The sequence below is a fragment of the Manis pentadactyla genome, chromosome 12, assembly GCF_030020395.1.
Source record: "Manis pentadactyla isolate mManPen7 chromosome 12, mManPen7.hap1, whole genome shotgun sequence".
NCBI classification, from domain to species: Eukaryota; Metazoa; Chordata; class Mammalia; order Pholidota; family Manidae; genus Manis; species Manis pentadactyla.
This window is the reverse complement of record NC_080030.1, coordinates 70373454-70391091: the sequence shown is the minus strand read 5'-3', so window position 1 is coordinate 70391091 and position 17638 is coordinate 70373454. Positions and strand designations below refer to the sequence as shown.

At 37.9% G+C, this 17638-nt stretch overlaps 1 protein-coding gene across 3 annotated transcripts in view; it reads right to left on the bottom strand.

Moving 5' to 3' along the window:
* The window catches only part of MAN1A1 (mannosidase alpha class 1A member 1), a 243382-nt gene that overhangs the window by 174338 nt on the left and 51406 nt on the right, over positions 1 to 17638 (bottom strand). For all 3 annotated transcript variants that reach the window (XM_057489310.1, XM_036925067.2, XM_036925066.2), the window contains exon 4: positions 12589 to 12669. In XM_057489310.1, coding sequence (XP_057345293.1) covers positions 12589 to 12669 — 81 coding nt within the window. The remainder of the gene's footprint in view (positions 1 to 12588; positions 12670 to 17638) is intronic.

The window sequence follows — 17638 nt, the reverse complement described above, 5'->3', positions numbered from 1 at the left end:
CAGGTAAGCCTAAATTGAATAGTAAGTATACTTTCTACAACAAGAGGAAGTTCATGAGAAGACTAAAGTAAGAAGCCACTATTTAATACCTATAATACCAAGTTAGTCATAATAATTGAAACACAGAAGTTAGTGGTGATTTATACATTAGAGGACTTGTGGCTATTACTATAGCAAGAACTTAAAAAAATCTATTAAAGTAAGATTAAACAATTAAGTGCATCAACCAAATGGGACTTGGAAGACAAAGATGACAATCTCTTCTGCTTATCTGGTTGAACCCTAACCTTCTACATAATGGCATGATTGAAAACCAAAACTAAACAGTAAGTGGTATAAAGAGCAGTGAAAAAAATCTTGTGTTCTATGCCTATACCATGAAAGCTCTTGGATTTCCTCATATTGCAGGACCCTAGAATTAATCACTGATCGCACTGCTTTCAAGGAATTAGATACTCCAAATTAAAATAAAGATCAACAACTTAAAAACAAACGTTATCCTCAAGGCTTAGGTTTATTTTATTGTCAGCATAAAAGAATTTCAGTTGAATTACAAGATGGACTGTTTGCTTTCGAATGCAGAATTAATGGTGGCATATTCAGATGTATCAGCAGATCTCTTTTGGAGAAATACTTCATAATGTAGCAGAAATGGATTCAGTTACTAGAATGGTTAATCCTAAAATCTGTCAATAAACAATTTCTAAAGTGTTTTCAAGAAAAACCTTTAAAAAATATACACAGATTATAAATCTACAGAAAAAGGCAATACAAGAAAGCTTTGTAAATGAAATCTTTGGAGGACTTACTTTAGAAGGCACCTGCTCGAGACTGAATGTTTGTATCTCCCCAAAATTCTAACCCCCAATATGATGGACTTGGAAGTAGGGCTTGGCAGGTGATTGGGTCATGAGGGTGGAGCCCTCATGAATGGGATTTGTGACCTTGAAAGAAAGCCGCAGAGAGCTCCTTTACCCATCCTGCCGCAGTAGGGCACAGCCAAAAGATGGCTATCTGCGAACCAGAAAGTTGGTTTTCATCAGACCCTGAGACTTCCAGTACCTTGATCTTGGATTTCCCAGCCTCTAGAAGTGAGAAATCAATGTTTGCTGTTTATAAGCCATTCTGTTGGAGCAGCCCAAATCGACAAAGATAGTACCTAATTTTCAAACCATAAAAACTTTAACCAAGGAAAATTTCTGTATATCCTATGATAGTTACATATATTAGGTGAAAGTTACGTTCTAAAGGAAATCAAAAACAAATTTATATCACCATGAGCAAATTTACTACATTTATTGTAGGTAAAATTTCATTTCCTTATAATTTAAAAGAAACATCTCTACATAGAAATACAGTTGCACTGAATCTGGCTAATTAGCTAATATGCATTTGTTTGCATTTCTACTGTCAGCTCTAATCATCTGAACTAACTTCTTAGGAGCTAGAGTCAGGAATGTTTGTTCAACAATATTATAAATTTCTTACAGTGCAAGTATTTCTCTCTTTAAAGCAGCAACCTTTTGTTTACCACATATTTTCATATAGACATGAATATTATGTAAATAGTTTGATATCTTAGCAACTTTAAAAACAAGGTCACTGATGCTTGGTAGTTTTTAAAAAATTTTTTTAAAAAGGTTTTTATCTTTTTTTTTTTCATTTAAAATGTGTTGAATAGTCAACCATAGAGATAGATTCTGAAAAAAGACCTCCTTGAACATTGAGTCTTTCGATGTTCTCCCATTTAAAAAATCTCTTATTACTCATACATCCCACTATTATAGCTCTAACTTCCAGAACTTCCAGTCACTTTGCTGAATTACTTCTACTACTCCTATTCTACTTCAGCTAAACCTTGGTGTGGATAAAGTGAAGGTTCCTGCGGCCAGGATTCTCACCTGGCCCTGGTTGGCTAGCTCACCACACACATGTGGGCAATGCATTGTTACTGACTCTAAATAAAGAGCCTTGCCTAGTGCTCTGGGCCACTTGGCGGCAAGGCTGCAGGAGAGCAGAGCAGAGGCTGGAGTGGTGGCAGCGCCAAGGACAGAGGCCGAGAGGCAGAGACCGGCTTGCTGCATGCAGACTTGCTCTGAGTGAACGAGACTTTAGCGATTGACACGCCACCGTGGAAATAAAGTCGGGTTTAACCCTTTCACCCCAAGAACGTTTTACTCTTATTTCTTTGGTCACGTTGAATCCATAGTGAACTTGTCCGGGGCTGAAACCCATTGGCAAGACACTTGGGCAATTTAACCGGTCCATTTTCTCTCTAATCATCACTCACAACCCTTTATTCATCCTGTCTTATATTCATCTTGGACTTTACAGTCTGTAATTTCAATGAAATTTTTGCCAATACCTTAAAATCCCTGCACTGCTCGTCTCACCTGGCTAGCAAAGCATGGCTAAAATCCACCAACTACCTTTTCCATGCTTGTATCTGAATTGCTGAGCACTGCTGGAGGAAGAAGTATCATACACCTGGGAGGACTGATGCCACCATGAATTCACTGGCACCAGCCTAGACACTGTCAGGGAACTTCATCCTGTTTCTCTAATCAACCCTGTCTAGAATGGCAATTTTAAATTATATGCACTTATCCCAAATGTCTGTTCTCTCCCCATGAGTCCTTGTCTTCTACTTCCTCATAGAGTTAATAGGGGCCATTAGATGGCAATCACCTCGTGCTTCTGCCACTAAATCTACCAAATTGCTGACATGTGTGCCCATTTTCTCTTCTCTCTCGTTCTGCAATGGAGGAAGGGCCCTTCCCTAAGGCGCCTGTCTTCTGAATCCCACCCTCCCCTACCTTCTTAAAGACCTTCTCCTCTTTGATAAAAACCAATTTGCATTCTATGCTATTACTCTGCCAAAAGTACTCTCAGTAAAATCACCCATGTCCTCCATATTACTCCATCCCAAAGCTATCAAAAATATTTCAGTCCTTATGTAACCTGCCCTGGCAGCAGCCTTTCACACAACTGAATAGTTCCTCCACTTTTAGAAGTACTATTTTCCTTGGTCTCTGTGATAATCATATTCTACTGGTTTTCCTCCTACTTCTCAGTCTCAGCACTGAATACAGTGCCTCAAACAGGTATTCAATAAGCACCTGCTCATTCACTAAATAAATAAGCTTACCAGATGGCAAATTATCACGATTTGGAGGAATTTTCAACTAGCCTATTCAATTTTAAATTTCTTGCTGTAGCTACCTCATGATACCCTTCTAAAGGACACCACGATTTCAAAGAAAACACACACACAGGAATATTTCTGGAAAAACACAATTTCTGTTTAAAACACACACCTCTATACACATACACAGAAATCTAGTGTTAGAAATCTATGTCAATATGATTCAGGCAATAAAAATCTGAAGTTATTGGCTTTAACAGACATTGTGAATTAAGAAGTGATTCAACATAAATCTAAATATATATAAACATATCACCTCATCTCTTTCATTAAGTTTTTGTAATATGCTAAGTGACTGGCCTGGGGACACTTCACTCAAAGAGACAGTGGTTGAAGCAAAGCACCAGCCCTTCCTGTCTGGTCTGCACGCACTGTAGAGGGCTGCCTCCGGGCAATGCTTAGGCCCCACATCAGACACCTGCTGTGCTGGTGACAGGCGTGCCTTTTTCATAAGGTAGTTCACATCTGCTTGTCAAATATAGTATTCCAACTTTGGAAGGGTAGGGGAGAAGCCTAGAGTAGCAGGTATTTCTTGAAGAAGCAGAACTTTGTGGACCAGCTAGAGGAATAGCTTTTTAGTTGCAAAATTCCTGTCCCAAGGTACAGCTCTCCACTGACTTTGGTGTCACAAGATGGAAGTGTTCTTAATGGTGTGGACTGATTCCAGTTTGGGACCCTTGAATAGGTCCCTCTCTTTGCACACATTCCCGTCTTCTGCTACTCCTGGCAATTAAGAAGGCTAGACAGTTTAACCCAAGTCAGTGGCCACGTGGCTGTCATTGGACCTGTTCAGGAAATCTTCGTCCTGGTCCTACGGTGGTAACACTGCATCCCCTCCTAGGCCCTTTAAGTTACATGGCTATGTGACTTGCTCAGGCTAATGAGATGTGAGCTGAAGTAAACGGTGTTTTTCTTTTTTTTATTAAGGTGTCATTGATACACACTTATGAAGGTTTCACAAGAAAAACAATGTGGTTATTACATTCACCCTTATTATCGAGTCCCCCCATACCCCATTGCAGTCATTGTCCATCAGTGTGCTAAGATGCCACAGAGTCCCTATTTGTCTTCTCTGAGCTACACTGTCTTCCCATTGACCCCACACACACCATGTGCACCAATCATGATACCCCACAATCCCCTTCTCCTTCCCTCCCCACCCGCCATCCCCTCCCCCTCCCCTTTGGTAACCACTAGTCCCTTGGAGTCTACGAGTCTGCTGCTATTTTGTTCCTTCAGTTTTGCTTTGTTGTTATACTCCACAAATGAGGGAAATCATTTGGTACTTGTCTTTCTCTGCCTGACTTATTTCACTGAGCACAATAGCCTCTACCTCCATCCATGTTGTTGCAAATGATAGGATTTGTGTCTTTCTTCTGGCTGAATAGTATTCCATTGTGTATATGTACCACCTCTTCTTTAGCCATTCATCTACTGATGGACACTTAGGTTGCTTCCATTTTTTGGCTACTATAAATAGTGCTGCAATAAACATAGGGGTGCATATGTCTTTTTGAATCTGAGAAGTTGTTTTCTTTGGGTAAATTCCTAGGAGTGGAATTCCTGGGTCAAATGGTATTTCTATTTTTAGTTTTTTGAGGAACTTCCATATTGCTTTCCACAATGGTTGAACTAGTTTACATTCCCACCAGCAGTGTAGGAGGGTTCCTCTTTCTCCGCATCCTCACCATCATTTGTTGTTCCTAGTCTTTTCTATGTTGGCCATCCTAAGTGGTGTGAGGTGATATCTCGTTGTTTTTTTTAAATTTGCATTTCCCTGATAATTAGCAACGTGGAGCATCTTTTCATGTGTGTAAATGGTGTCTTTTCAATAGATGCATTAAAAGCTAGTATATGATGATTTTTCCAGGTTCTCTTCGGCCCGCTCTCCCCACCTGCAATCCTGACTCCCACCTTGGCAAATGGAAATGACTCAGATGGCAGCTGCTCCATCAGTCTGTGTTCTGGAGGGAGGATGTGGGCAAGTAGAGTCATGGGCAGGGCACGTGGCATGGACAGAACATGCTGAGTGTGCAGAGCATGTTGTCTTAGATCACTGAGATTCTGAGGAGGTTCCTGCCTCCGTAACATAGGTCTGTTCTCCCTGAGGTAAATTTGCAGTCTGCTTACTCTGTGCAGAGCACTGTGCTAAACAAAAGAGGTGACAAGTATTTCACTAAGAAATAAGTTAATTTTCTGACTTTCTCTGTTCTGTAGATACCAAGCACTCTTGTTTTGTCCACCATCTCTATCAATCAGAGGGAAGGCAGACCAGATTCTGCCATTTATACATTAGTACAAATAACTTTTGAGGCTGCAATTATTAGCAAACTACAGAACTGCTCATGAATTGCTGAGATAAAGTTCTTATGGCTGATAATTTCAAACACAATCATAAAAATAGGATAGAGGTTTATACAGACATATATAGCAGACCCAAGTTAAGAAGTGGGTGTAATTTCTGTAATTTACTCTAGGACAAAAAAGGTAGTAATTTCATTTTATTAAAATGTATATTATTTTAGAATCAATTCTATATATTCTTAGATCCCTTTTAAAGCACAAATTAAACCTCAACCATAATAAAATATTCAATGTGAGACAGTTGTAACTCATTAGCCATGGAAATTTAATTACAAATATAAAAATTACTGTAATCTAATACCATTTTCTTAGCTATTCAGTATTCAGTGTCATAGTCCTTTCTTTTATAAAAATTTCAATAATGAATGCTAATAGTAAATTAATACCTAAAGTATATGTAAGGATCAATCTAAACCTCTAAGAAATCACCAGACCAAATACATTAGTACAAAGTAACATAAGGAAACAATCAATACCATTTAATAAATATGATTAAAATTGTTTCTTACTAAAATTAGCATAAATGTATCATTAAATGATTTATAAAGTTTTAGCTGGATAGTTTCTGCAAATGAAAGCCAACATACATTGTAGAATCCCTTTCACATTTACCTTCTATAATTTTTTCTTAGGTTTAAAATTTCAGAAAATGCCCTAATAGTAATTCTTTTTAAAGGTCTACAATAAATGACTTACCATACTTAGTAATAGTTTAAATTTAGATATAATCTCTAGCTCATTGTTTTTCAAAACTCTGTTTCAGAGAACCAGCACACATAGAACAGATGAGAGGGGAGATGGTTTCTGGCACTGCGGGGAGACAGTTGAGGTGCATTGTGGATTGGTATCGTCTGGGATTATACAGGGGATAGTGAGCAGGCATATTTTCACTCACCTTATTATATTCTTTTCCTCTCCACACTTTACCTCAAGCCTTCCAGACCAGCTGCTTAGTTTTGTCATCTATGTACAGATTTTACTTTAAATGTTATTTGGAAGAATTTTCTGTTGGTGTTTTAAAAAATAAAGGTCACAGAAAACCTAATAAAGGTTCAGTGAACAAACATTTACAAAACATTTTCTCATGCTAGGCACCACAGTGGTACTAAGTAAAGGGATATAAAAACAGCAGAAACTTAATTTTTGAGTTGTAAAATTCTCCTGGAGACAAGGGGGTGAGGAGGTGAGATGATTCATAGGCCCTTAAACAACAAACTGTAACAGCAGCATATGCAGAGAGGCAGAGAAGGAAGTGCCTGCCTCCCTCTGTCAGAGGAGTGGGGTGGCTTGAGCAGCACAGCCAGGGGGACTCCCAGAGGGCCATATCTAGGGTGGGGGAGGGGGCAGGGGCAGGGTGAAAGCCATTCAAGGCAATATGGATAGAAAGAGACAATGTGGATATAAAAAGCACACAGATGTGCTTGGATAATTTTTTGGGAAAAAGTCAATTGTAGTTAAAGAGGAAGGTGTGTCAGGGGTTTAATGAAGAAAACCAGAAATGGTAAACTGAGGCCAGGATTATAAAGGCTTTGTGGGTCAAATAAAAAAGACTATTTTTAAGGCCACAGGGACAGGTGGAGGTGTGCAAGAAGGGTCGTGTAGTATGCTTACATCTCTATTTTGTGTTGCAGTGGAGAACTGACCGAAGTGGGGAGACTGGGAATATGGAGGCCCGGTCTGGTGGGTAGCCTTAACTTGGTTTTTCTGCCAGCTTATTATCCTGTTCTACATAAAACAAAAATAACAAACCAAAGCACAATTCTTATTTTCTTATAGTTCAAGTTTCCCCGGTCTGGTTTATGAGAGTTCTACTTCTTCAGTAAAAGACAAGCTCCACAGGGCAGGGATTTGAGGTGATTTTATTCTCCAGTATGCCTCAAGGAAAAGGAAAGTGCCCAACGTGTGTTTTGGAAGCACAACCAACATGTACTGAAGAGACGCACAACTTCTCCCGAGTTGTGACTGTGTCTGTGGGTTCATCCCTCACTGCCTCATGGGGGTCACTGTTCACCCTGACCATCACCATTTCAGTGCGCTGCTTTGCCCAAACACACACCTGAGGGAGTCTTCCAGTTGAGGGGGCAGGATTGGGGGGGAGGGGTGCTAATGTATTTCTGGTGGGTCCAACTGTATTGCTGCTTTTTTATTTATACCAGATAGTTTTATGTTTTATGGAAAATTTAGTATGTATACAGGTAATATTGTATGTGGGTTATTTTATGTCACCAAAGTTTTAGTGTTCATAAAAATGGCAAAACCAAATTATTAGTAAATCTCTCCCCTTTTTTGCTCTGGTCACTAGGAAACCTGAAAACAAATCTCTGCCCTAGGCCTAGCTGCTGTACCAGCTGTTTGTCTTATCTGTGACTTTAATATTCTCTGACTTTATCTGTTTTCCACAGTTCTGTGTGTATTATGCACATTTTCTGTAAGTCACTTTCATTTCTTTGTAGAATAGGCAGGAGATGGATGGTCTGGGAGTGACTTTATCTCTTCAGTGGACTGCAGCAGACGTTGAGTTTGAAAGGCAACCCCAACAATGCAACCTAATTTTCTATGGGATTTCTAAACAATTTGATGATAATTCATCACTAAATAAACTACAAAATTAATGGCTAGCCTTCTAAACACCTCAAATGTCTGAATCTTATTGTGAGAAAAAAAAAATAGATCTTTCCATCATTTAGTTCACGTTCTCAATCTCACTTCTCTCCCCCACCACTACCCAATCCCATACCCTTCCTATATGTTTTCTCCCTTGATATTCCTACATTCAGTGGTACTAATTACTCCTCTTTTTCAAGTAAGTCCTTCAGCAATCTTGTACTGGTGTCTGGGGCAGTGGATTTATTTTGGTGAACTGGGGGAAAAACTCTTTTGTTGCTTTCAGACTGAGGAATGTCTTGGTAGAGTAAATGCACCTAATGTAAGAAGCCATTATATGTATTACTTCCTTGGATAAGATGTCATTTTTTCATTGAAGACTAATTTTTCAATCTTTTTAGCTCCCAGGAGTTGGCTTTTTGTTTTTCTAGTATACATACTTAAAACATACTAGTCAAATGTTTCCTCGGAGGATTAAATACCTCAGTAGCTCTAAGTGCTCTTTTAATTTACAGAATAAAGCAGTATTTCAAATGGAGCAAAGTTTTTTCAAGTACATCATTAAATGATCAGTTTCTATCCAGCTCATCTATTTCCTCTGATGCCCTTATTCACCACAGTGGAATTATGTCTCTTTTTTTCTGGCTCCCAATCATCTACTCTCCCCACCCTTCCAATACAGCCTCAAATTCCTATTCAGGAATTATTTATACTCAGTCTTCATCTGAGTACAGATAGGTGAATTCAGGGTACTGAATTCAAACTCTGTGGAAGACTTCTATCATATCCTCTCTTTCATTCCCTAAGACCCCTAAGGGGCCACATGTTGCCAAAACTGCCAATTGACCTCTTTCTCCTGAGACTTTGTGTCTTGGTAAGGGTAGAAAAAAATAGTGCCTGTTATTAATTTTAGGATGTCCCACAGTGCTTGAGTGTTTAGTAAGTAATGCAAGTGTAAGTGTGTAAGTTATCTACGAGTGTGTAGTATTATCCTCTGTGACAACTTGAGACTATTAGTTCCAACTTGTTCTTTAGCCTCCTGTATGAGTTTAAGGTATTACTATATTCTATTAAATTTACTCTCTGCTTAATATAGCCATTGGTTTCTGTTGTAAAACAAATAATGTGTGGTATATTCATACATGCTATTTTCTACATGTGTCATCCTCTCTTGCAATGTCTTGTTTTACATTTGCTAATTTTCAATATCATATTTGTTTGGTTACTTTTATTCTGCAGTAGTGTTTCCCAAAATTTGTTGGGGGAAACAATACTTGTAACTCAGTGCTAGTGAATGTTACATTTAAAAAAAGGGAGGATTACAGTTAAGTAGTATAGCAAACACATGGATAAATAAAATTAAACTCATTTTCTGAGCATTGTGAATTTCTAAGATTGTAACAGTTAGCTTTTTTTCAAATGTATTTTCAGTATGCATACAGATACAGACTTATCCTCCCATATTCAAAAGAAACTAGTGATCTGTAGAACTTATTTTAGGTAATGATATACTAGATGCTGCTATTTACTGTCTCTAATGAGGACTTAAGTTTCCTTTGAGTTCATAATACAGCAATGCTATCCCTTTTAGTTATTTTTAATGCTGATCATTCCTCTTTAGGATTCATCTTACTCTATCCTGTTTGTAACTCTTGTAGTTGTTTGTATTTCTTATATAGACTTTGAAAATCTTGTGGCTTGGCTATTTCTGTTTTTAATGGTACCACAAAATATTTTAACTGAGCTAAGGAATTTTAAGTTTTTTAATACATTGCTGTAATCAAAGTATTTATCAACAGATATTTCATTTTTCAATTTTTCATTTGGTAGGTCTGGAGTTCCACTAGCATTCTTGATTATTGTTCAGTTTCCTGATTGTATTTTCCTTAGGCATGCAACACAAATCAGTGGTACTTCTTCTTCTGTTTTTGCAATATGAATCTAGGAATCTTAAACTTATATTAATGTGGGCCTATATATTTCTGATGGTGAGTTACAAGATGTTCACAAAATACCCCTGAGCCTCACCAATGAAATGAGAATATTAAATTATTGTGATTTAGTAGCCCCCTATGAGATCATTTTGGAATATGAATTTTCCTAGACCATCTTATTAAATATCTTAGTCTACATAAAAGTGTACAATATAGAACTTTATCAATAATCTGAAACCAACTAATTCATAATTTGGCTGTGTGATGTTCTTTCTATTAAATGAATCCTCAATTTTTTCATTTTGATTTGGAGACACAAATAGCTCAATCGCAGGCCTGGGGTAAAATAATTGGGAGGAAGAAACAAGAGAGGATGCTAAAACAGTCTAGTATTAATCACTTGTCAGCTGGCAATCTCACTTTAGAGAATAAATATTTATTGGCTGATTACAGCTACATTATTCAAAATACCAAAATATTGGAAACAACCCAATTCTCCAACATTTAGGGAACAGTTAAGCAGAAACTGCTGAGATGAATTCTCAAAACACTCTGGACATCCTAGAATTAATAAACATGCAGTATTTTTTCTACCTTTGTCAAGACACAAAATCCCAGGAGAAATAACTTTAATTATAATATGCATTCTATATAAACATGAGAAAGTATATAAGAAAAGAAACACTTAAGTAATTTTTATCATAAAATTAAAATATAGATAATCTAAATAAAAGAGAAACGATGTTTTGTACAGGGATAAGGACAAAATTAACTAAGATAATTATTTTTAGTGGATATGTTCTTTACAGTCCTGTGCTTACTGAATTCAATTAAGTTTAGAATAAAAATCTTACAAGTTCTTAGGCAAATGATTTTATTTGGAGGCAAACTATAATGTCTGTGCGTATTATATTTATACTAAGTATGTAAATATATATCTGTAATAGGCACACATGCATACAGAAACAAATAAATGTATATAAACTTAAGTTACGAGTGAAAAAGTATCCTAATTAAACATGATACCTATTTAGAAAAAATATGTATTTGTTTCTCTTTTATGCTCTTTATCCTCCTTGAGCCCAGATATAGAAGAAGGCAGTCCTTATTTCCTCCAAAATGTCTCACCTCCACATACATGATGAAGAGAGCTAAAACCAAGGTCATCCTAAGTATGCCATGTGGAAAACACCGAGAATTCCCAGGTGTTGGACACTCAAAGACAAATATTCTAAAAGCAGAAACTTGTTAACTAGAATAACAATAGTTAATTTTAAGTATGAGTTTTCTAAAATATGGATTCCCTTGGCTTAGTTCTTAGAACACTATAAATCAAACCAAACAAATGAAGATAGTTGGAATTGACAAAGCGGAAGAAGTGTAGCATACTAGAAGGTCTCTTTTCCCTGGCTGAGAGGGTGACAGAATTCATAGTGAAGAACAGCATTTGACACTTACAGAGGACAGATATAGGGGAATAGGGAAGCCATCTATATACTTTGAAAATCTCTATGGTAGAATGAAATCTACAGACAAAGAGAATGTTTAGTTTGTTTTGTTATGGTTGGGAAAGTGCCTGAGAGACAGGAACAAAGTAAAGCAGCTTTTCTCATTAAACATTTATTGCTCGGCTTAAATCTGTTGGAAGGAGCATAGAAATATATGAAATACTACACTAGGTAAGATCTGCTCCTCCCTCAGCCAGAATGCAGAGAGTAAAACAAACCTGACTGACAGACAATTGAAATACGTGACTGCTTTTCCTTGACATGGGCTTTTAAGTGTGTCAACATTAAAGGTGAGTTCCATTCTAACAACTCTTAGTGGATACTTCAGGTTATTCATGAAGTTGTCTAAAACCTTTCAAGAAAATAGCACCCATGCTCTTTATGAGCATGATACAAAAATCCTTTTTTAATTTATCAATAAAAGGCAGCTAAATTCAAAATTCCTGCTTTGCTCTGAGCAGATAATTAAGCCTCATTCCAGGCAGGGCTCCAAAGCACTTTACACAGACACTGGCCTACAGGACTTCTCACTGAAAGCTGAGTATCTCACTCACCCCCTCAATTTCTTAACTACTGTAATTTTTATATCTTACTTGCCAGGCTTTCTGTGCTTTAAAAAGTTCCTAACATTATACTAATACTAAAATAATTTCCAAAGCAAAAAATTCATCCCCAAGCTTGCCTCTACACTAACCTCTTTAATTTGTCCATAGACATATATAATTTGTCGTTGTAATCACACCATAATTAACATAATGGAGCCAGGCTTTTAAAAAGGCAACACTTAACATTTCCTGATGACACATTGTGCCAAACTTGGTTAGCATGCTCATTTAATTAGTACATAGTATATGAAAATTCAGTATATGCTAGAAATTTGTCAAAATATGAAAATGTAATGGATACCACATGCTTGTTTTACCAAAAAAATGTCATTTTATAATTCACATGTATGTGCCACTTTTCATCTTACCTCTTCTCCAGACAGATAGTAGGCTGAGAGTAGTCCCCCAACAAAGCGTATATTTACTTCAAAAACAGAAACTTCAGCATTCTGTGGAAACAAAATAAAAGAGGGTTTATACATACATGATACTACACAATTGAGAAAAATATCATTGTGATAAAGTGCACTAAATATTTAAATTTTGTTCAATGTTATATACTTGCCCAGAGAGGTTTTATGCAATAGGGAAGTTCCCTGTCTTTTAACAGTATTAAAATACACATAAATAGATAAAATAATTTTGATTTTTAAAATAACAAGTATAAAAATATTTATAAAATAAAGTTGTTTTTCCTCCCTCTGTTCAACAGCAGATACAATGTTCTGTATTCTCTATTTGTGCAGCTGCCATAGGAACAGGCATTCTAGTTTTCTATTCTGTGTTCTCCTTTTATTTTATTCATTTGCCTGCTTTTTCTTACTGATAGCCCAATCAGACTATACTCTGGTTGGTAGTCCAACATTCTAGCATTCTTCTTCCATCATGTTGAAGTAGCACAGAATGTAAATTGTACTTGAAGTTGGAGGGACTTGGACTCTAATACTGGTTCCCAAGTTTCTGCCTGTGGCCTGGGATAGTCATATTTTTCTGAGAAGAAATTTCACCTTTGCATAAAGGAAATGGTAGTAAACCATGCTGTACCTTGCTGAAATAGCTCTTATTTATGTCAATAATAGCTTGGTTTATTATTATTTACAATATGCCAGGTCATGTGCTAATCTCTACATGGACTAGGTCTTTTAGTTCTTACACCATTCCTATGAAATAATCACTATTCTTACTCCATTTTGCAAATGGAGAAACTGTGATTTACTGTGGTTACTGTGACTTTTTTAAGGTTGGACAGCTAACAAGCGGTTGAACCAGGATTTGAACTTGAGCATTTTGATTCCTGGTCCAGGGCTCTGCTATCCTGACTCATGTATCACCACCTCACGTGATCATGCACCAAGTCCCTTTATTAATGGTCATATAAGTGTGGCATATAACTGGTAATTACTGCCAATACTTTAATTATTTTGTAATTTGACTACTAAATGGATCTGTGCTACTTTCTGTTACTAGATAAGTTAGCACAGCTAACCTACAATAGATAGATGTAAGGTACACGTCAAGCTTTAGTTAGCTTCTTTTCATGTTCATTTTTCAGTAATTGTTCACTTTTGCCTAATGTCAAACCATTCACTAATAATCAAAGGTGTTAATAGCAAATTATAATACATGGAGTCAGTATCCTGCAGATGAGCTTAGTCAAAAACATCCAAGATATTATATCTTTTACTAAACATTTATTAAGCCACTACTAGGTGCCAGGCACTGTCGTAGGTTATAAGGACATGGCAACTGAAGACTGACAAGGTCCTCAAATTCATTAAGTCTACACTTGGGTAGGATAACAGTTCCAGAAAAAAGAGAAAAAAGGAGATGTATCTTCATTTAATTCTTACATGCTCTTTCTAAAAAGGTATAAGGAACTAAAAATTAAAGAAATGACTTAAGGTAAAAAATCTTTTCAAAAACTTTCCAAAAAAGGGGAGATTATGAATATTACTTAGGAGAGAAAATTATTAGGCCAGAGTTAGGCAAAAGCATCATAATAGAAGACTCTCTATTGAGATTGTTTAACTGCACTCATGCACCTAATAAAATTTGATTAAAATGCTATATGGGTACAATTTATGGGTAGGTGTATCATATCACTCTGAATGTTTATATATAAATAGTGGTAAAAGTTTTAATATTACACAAAATTACTGATAAGGAAAAAGGAAGGAAATCCATTAATTTGATTCACACAGTTATATATTTTATGTCTAAAGTTAATGATGTCTAATAATAAAACCTAATAAATTTAAACCCTCAAATCGTATCACTCTCAATTTTACTCATGTTTTTCAGTTTTTAAACCTCAAAACAGTACTCTACATTTCTGCTTATTGAAACCTGTTAAGATGATTCTATATTCTTATTCTGGCTATGGGTTCATTAGATATGCATCACCTTCTCCTATGAAAATTTTGGATTATCATGACTTTTATATAGATATCTTGTAAGAATGACTGCAAGGCGCTCCCAGCAACAGGCCTGGCAGCAGTGCGGCTATAAACTAAGGAGGTGGAGCTGAGACAGTTGAGGGCTTGCTAACTCCAGGACCAGGTACCAGGCTTGCAGGCCAACTGGTGCACTCCAGGCATCACTCCCTTCTCACCCAGATGCCTATTCGATCTCCTCAGGGGTGGGCCTTGGAGAGAGCGGCCATCTGGCCACCATCACCCTCCACCACCACTTTTCACTGGAGTCCTTGATTACTACAATGAGGGGCTGCAGCCCGGGAGCAGGATAGGCTTGGGCCTGGCCTGGAGACACGGGAGCCAGGTTGTCAGGTGGGACAGATGGGCACCCCGCTTTCCCTTGCCTTCATCCTTCCCAACTTAAAGGTGGAGAACCTGGGGCACAGATGTCAGTGTGTCCTGCTCAAGCAGAGAGGTGGCAAATCCTAGCACTGACCTCCCCCTTCCTCCACCGTCCTTATCTCAACCCAGGCTGGACAGGCAAGGAGTCCAACCACCACCTTCCCAGTAAGGTGAGAGATCCAGGGGACTCCCTGAATCAGGCAAAACAAAGAGCTTCTAATTGTCTTGTTTTCTAAGAATGTTTAAGGGTCCACAGTAGACTTGGGGTGGAGATGGTGGATGGGAGGAGGGAAGGGGAGTGGTTAAATAAAACTGTTCAAGTTTTCAGGAAATGGGGAACAAACTTCTCTGCCCAGCCTCCTGCCACGATAGCCTAGCACATTCCAACTTGACTCACCCCAAAGACGACATGCTGTACAGATTGGTCCGATGGTGATCTCTCTTGAAGTGAGACCATATTCCAGTGGTGTTGCAGCATTAAGACAGTTCTCCAGTCTGATTCATACTTTATAGAGACACCCAAGACTGTTTCTTGTTTCTGAATCTCTTCCGATTATAATCTGCCTCAGGCCAGGAGCCTATTCAACCATTAGTTACAGTGCTGAACTGGATAAATATGTTCCCCCACCCTTTAATCAGGTTTCTGAGAGGTGTTGTTGCTAAAATGCAGTTGTAACACCAGACATGAAGGAGGTTTAGAAAACCAGTGACAAAAATTGGGAAAAAAGGCAAAAAAAATTAAGTCAAGGTAAGTGAACTCTTTCTTTACCACTTGGCATGTCGTCAGAAGCATTTTCAGATCAAGTGATGTCTTCTATGTCATCACTATATCTTTGCACACACAGTCTTGATGCTCTCCCTCAGCTTCTCTGTTGTCACTGGTTTCTAGAGCATAGGCTTAGTAACAGGTCTAATCAGTACTCTACCAAGTGCTGTGTGACTTTAGGTGTTTAACCTCTCTGAGCCTTAATTTCCTCACCTGTAAAATGGGGATGGTAATACTTATTGGGAGCTTCTCTCTGTAAAGCACTTAGCCCAGATTCTGATACATAGTAAGTTCATGAAAGGCACAAAGTAAGTTCTGTAAGTGTTTGCTGCTTTTATTATTTTTGCGATTATTAATTTACAGATATGGAAGTGCTCACATTATGTGTTAGCCACAGTAGCCCCTGGGAATGCAGTGGTGAACAAGATGCATTCCCTGCCCTCAAGCAATGTATATTCTAGCAGAGGAAACTGATAAAAAAGGCAATTAGGAGTATGGTAGATATCAGGGTTGAGCACCTAATGTAGGTTGATGGGGTTTCGGGGGTGCTGTGTAAGGGGAGACTTCCTGAAGCACAGGATAGCTGAGATGAGTACTGAAGGACAGGTCAAAGTTAGCCAGGTTGGGAGAGGGAAGGTAGTCCAGGAGGGGAACAGAATCTTTGAAGTTTTTCCTTTGGACTCCTTTGCCTACCTGTCTTTCAAGCACCATGTCCTGAATAGGGACCTGTCCTAAGGCTTGTTTCCTCACGTTGTGCTTTTCTCTCACCATTTTCTCCTGTAGTGAATCTGTCACTCAAAAAGCTTTCATGACTAACTTCCAAGTCCATACAGCCATCTGTAACCTCTCTAGCATCAGTGTTACTTTTTTAACTGGGTGCTCTGTATTTCCACGTGGAACATAAAATTGTTTTCTCAAACTCAGTATGATTTAAAAACTCAAAGTCATCTTTCCACCAAAACCACTTCCACCTCTGAGCTCTCCTTTTTTGTTGTTGATACGCTACTTTTATCCCAGTTATTTGGGCACACACAAAAAATCAAGTCATCGGAGTTGCCCAAGGCAGAATGGGTTCCCTGATGAGTTTCTGGCATGGGAAGTTTTCAAGGTGAGACTACATAACCGTATAGATAGGAGTTTGTAAAAGCTATTCCTCTGAAAGGTGGAGGATGAGCTAGATGACTTATGGCGTCCTTACAAATTAAATATAATTTCTTTATTTTTCCTTCTGCCTTCTCCATCTACTTCTCAGCATGCCCTCTGCCACAGGCTCTTATCACCACAAATACAGCCCACTAAAACTGTATTCTCACTGGCTTTCCTTTCTCTGGATTATATTCACTACTCCCCCTCTCATCCCTTTGAAGATTAATATTCCTTAGAATGTTCTTTAAAACAAGCCTTCTCAAACATTAGTTAACATGACGGCCCACAGATCAGCAGCATTACCATTACCTGGGGACTTGTTAGAGCCACCAGACCCCACTCCAAACCTTCTGAACCAAAATCTTCATTTTTGACAAGCTCCCCAAGTGATATGAATGCACAATACAGTTTGAGAGACACTACTTTAAAAAAAAAAGGAATGATTGCAAGGTAGAGAACCAAGCCATGTCAAACACCACCAGAAATTTATCTTCAGCTAGACATCAGTCACTTATTGGGTACAGTTGTTCAACCAGTTATTGACCCAACAATGTATTCCAGAACTTAAATTCTATTTACTTCACTCTATCTGTAAGATATTGAGAGATGATCTTACAAAGTGCCATGCTCAAGGTCACTTTGTCTTTTGAATTTCATGGATTGAACAGTCTACTAAGACTGTTCAAGAAG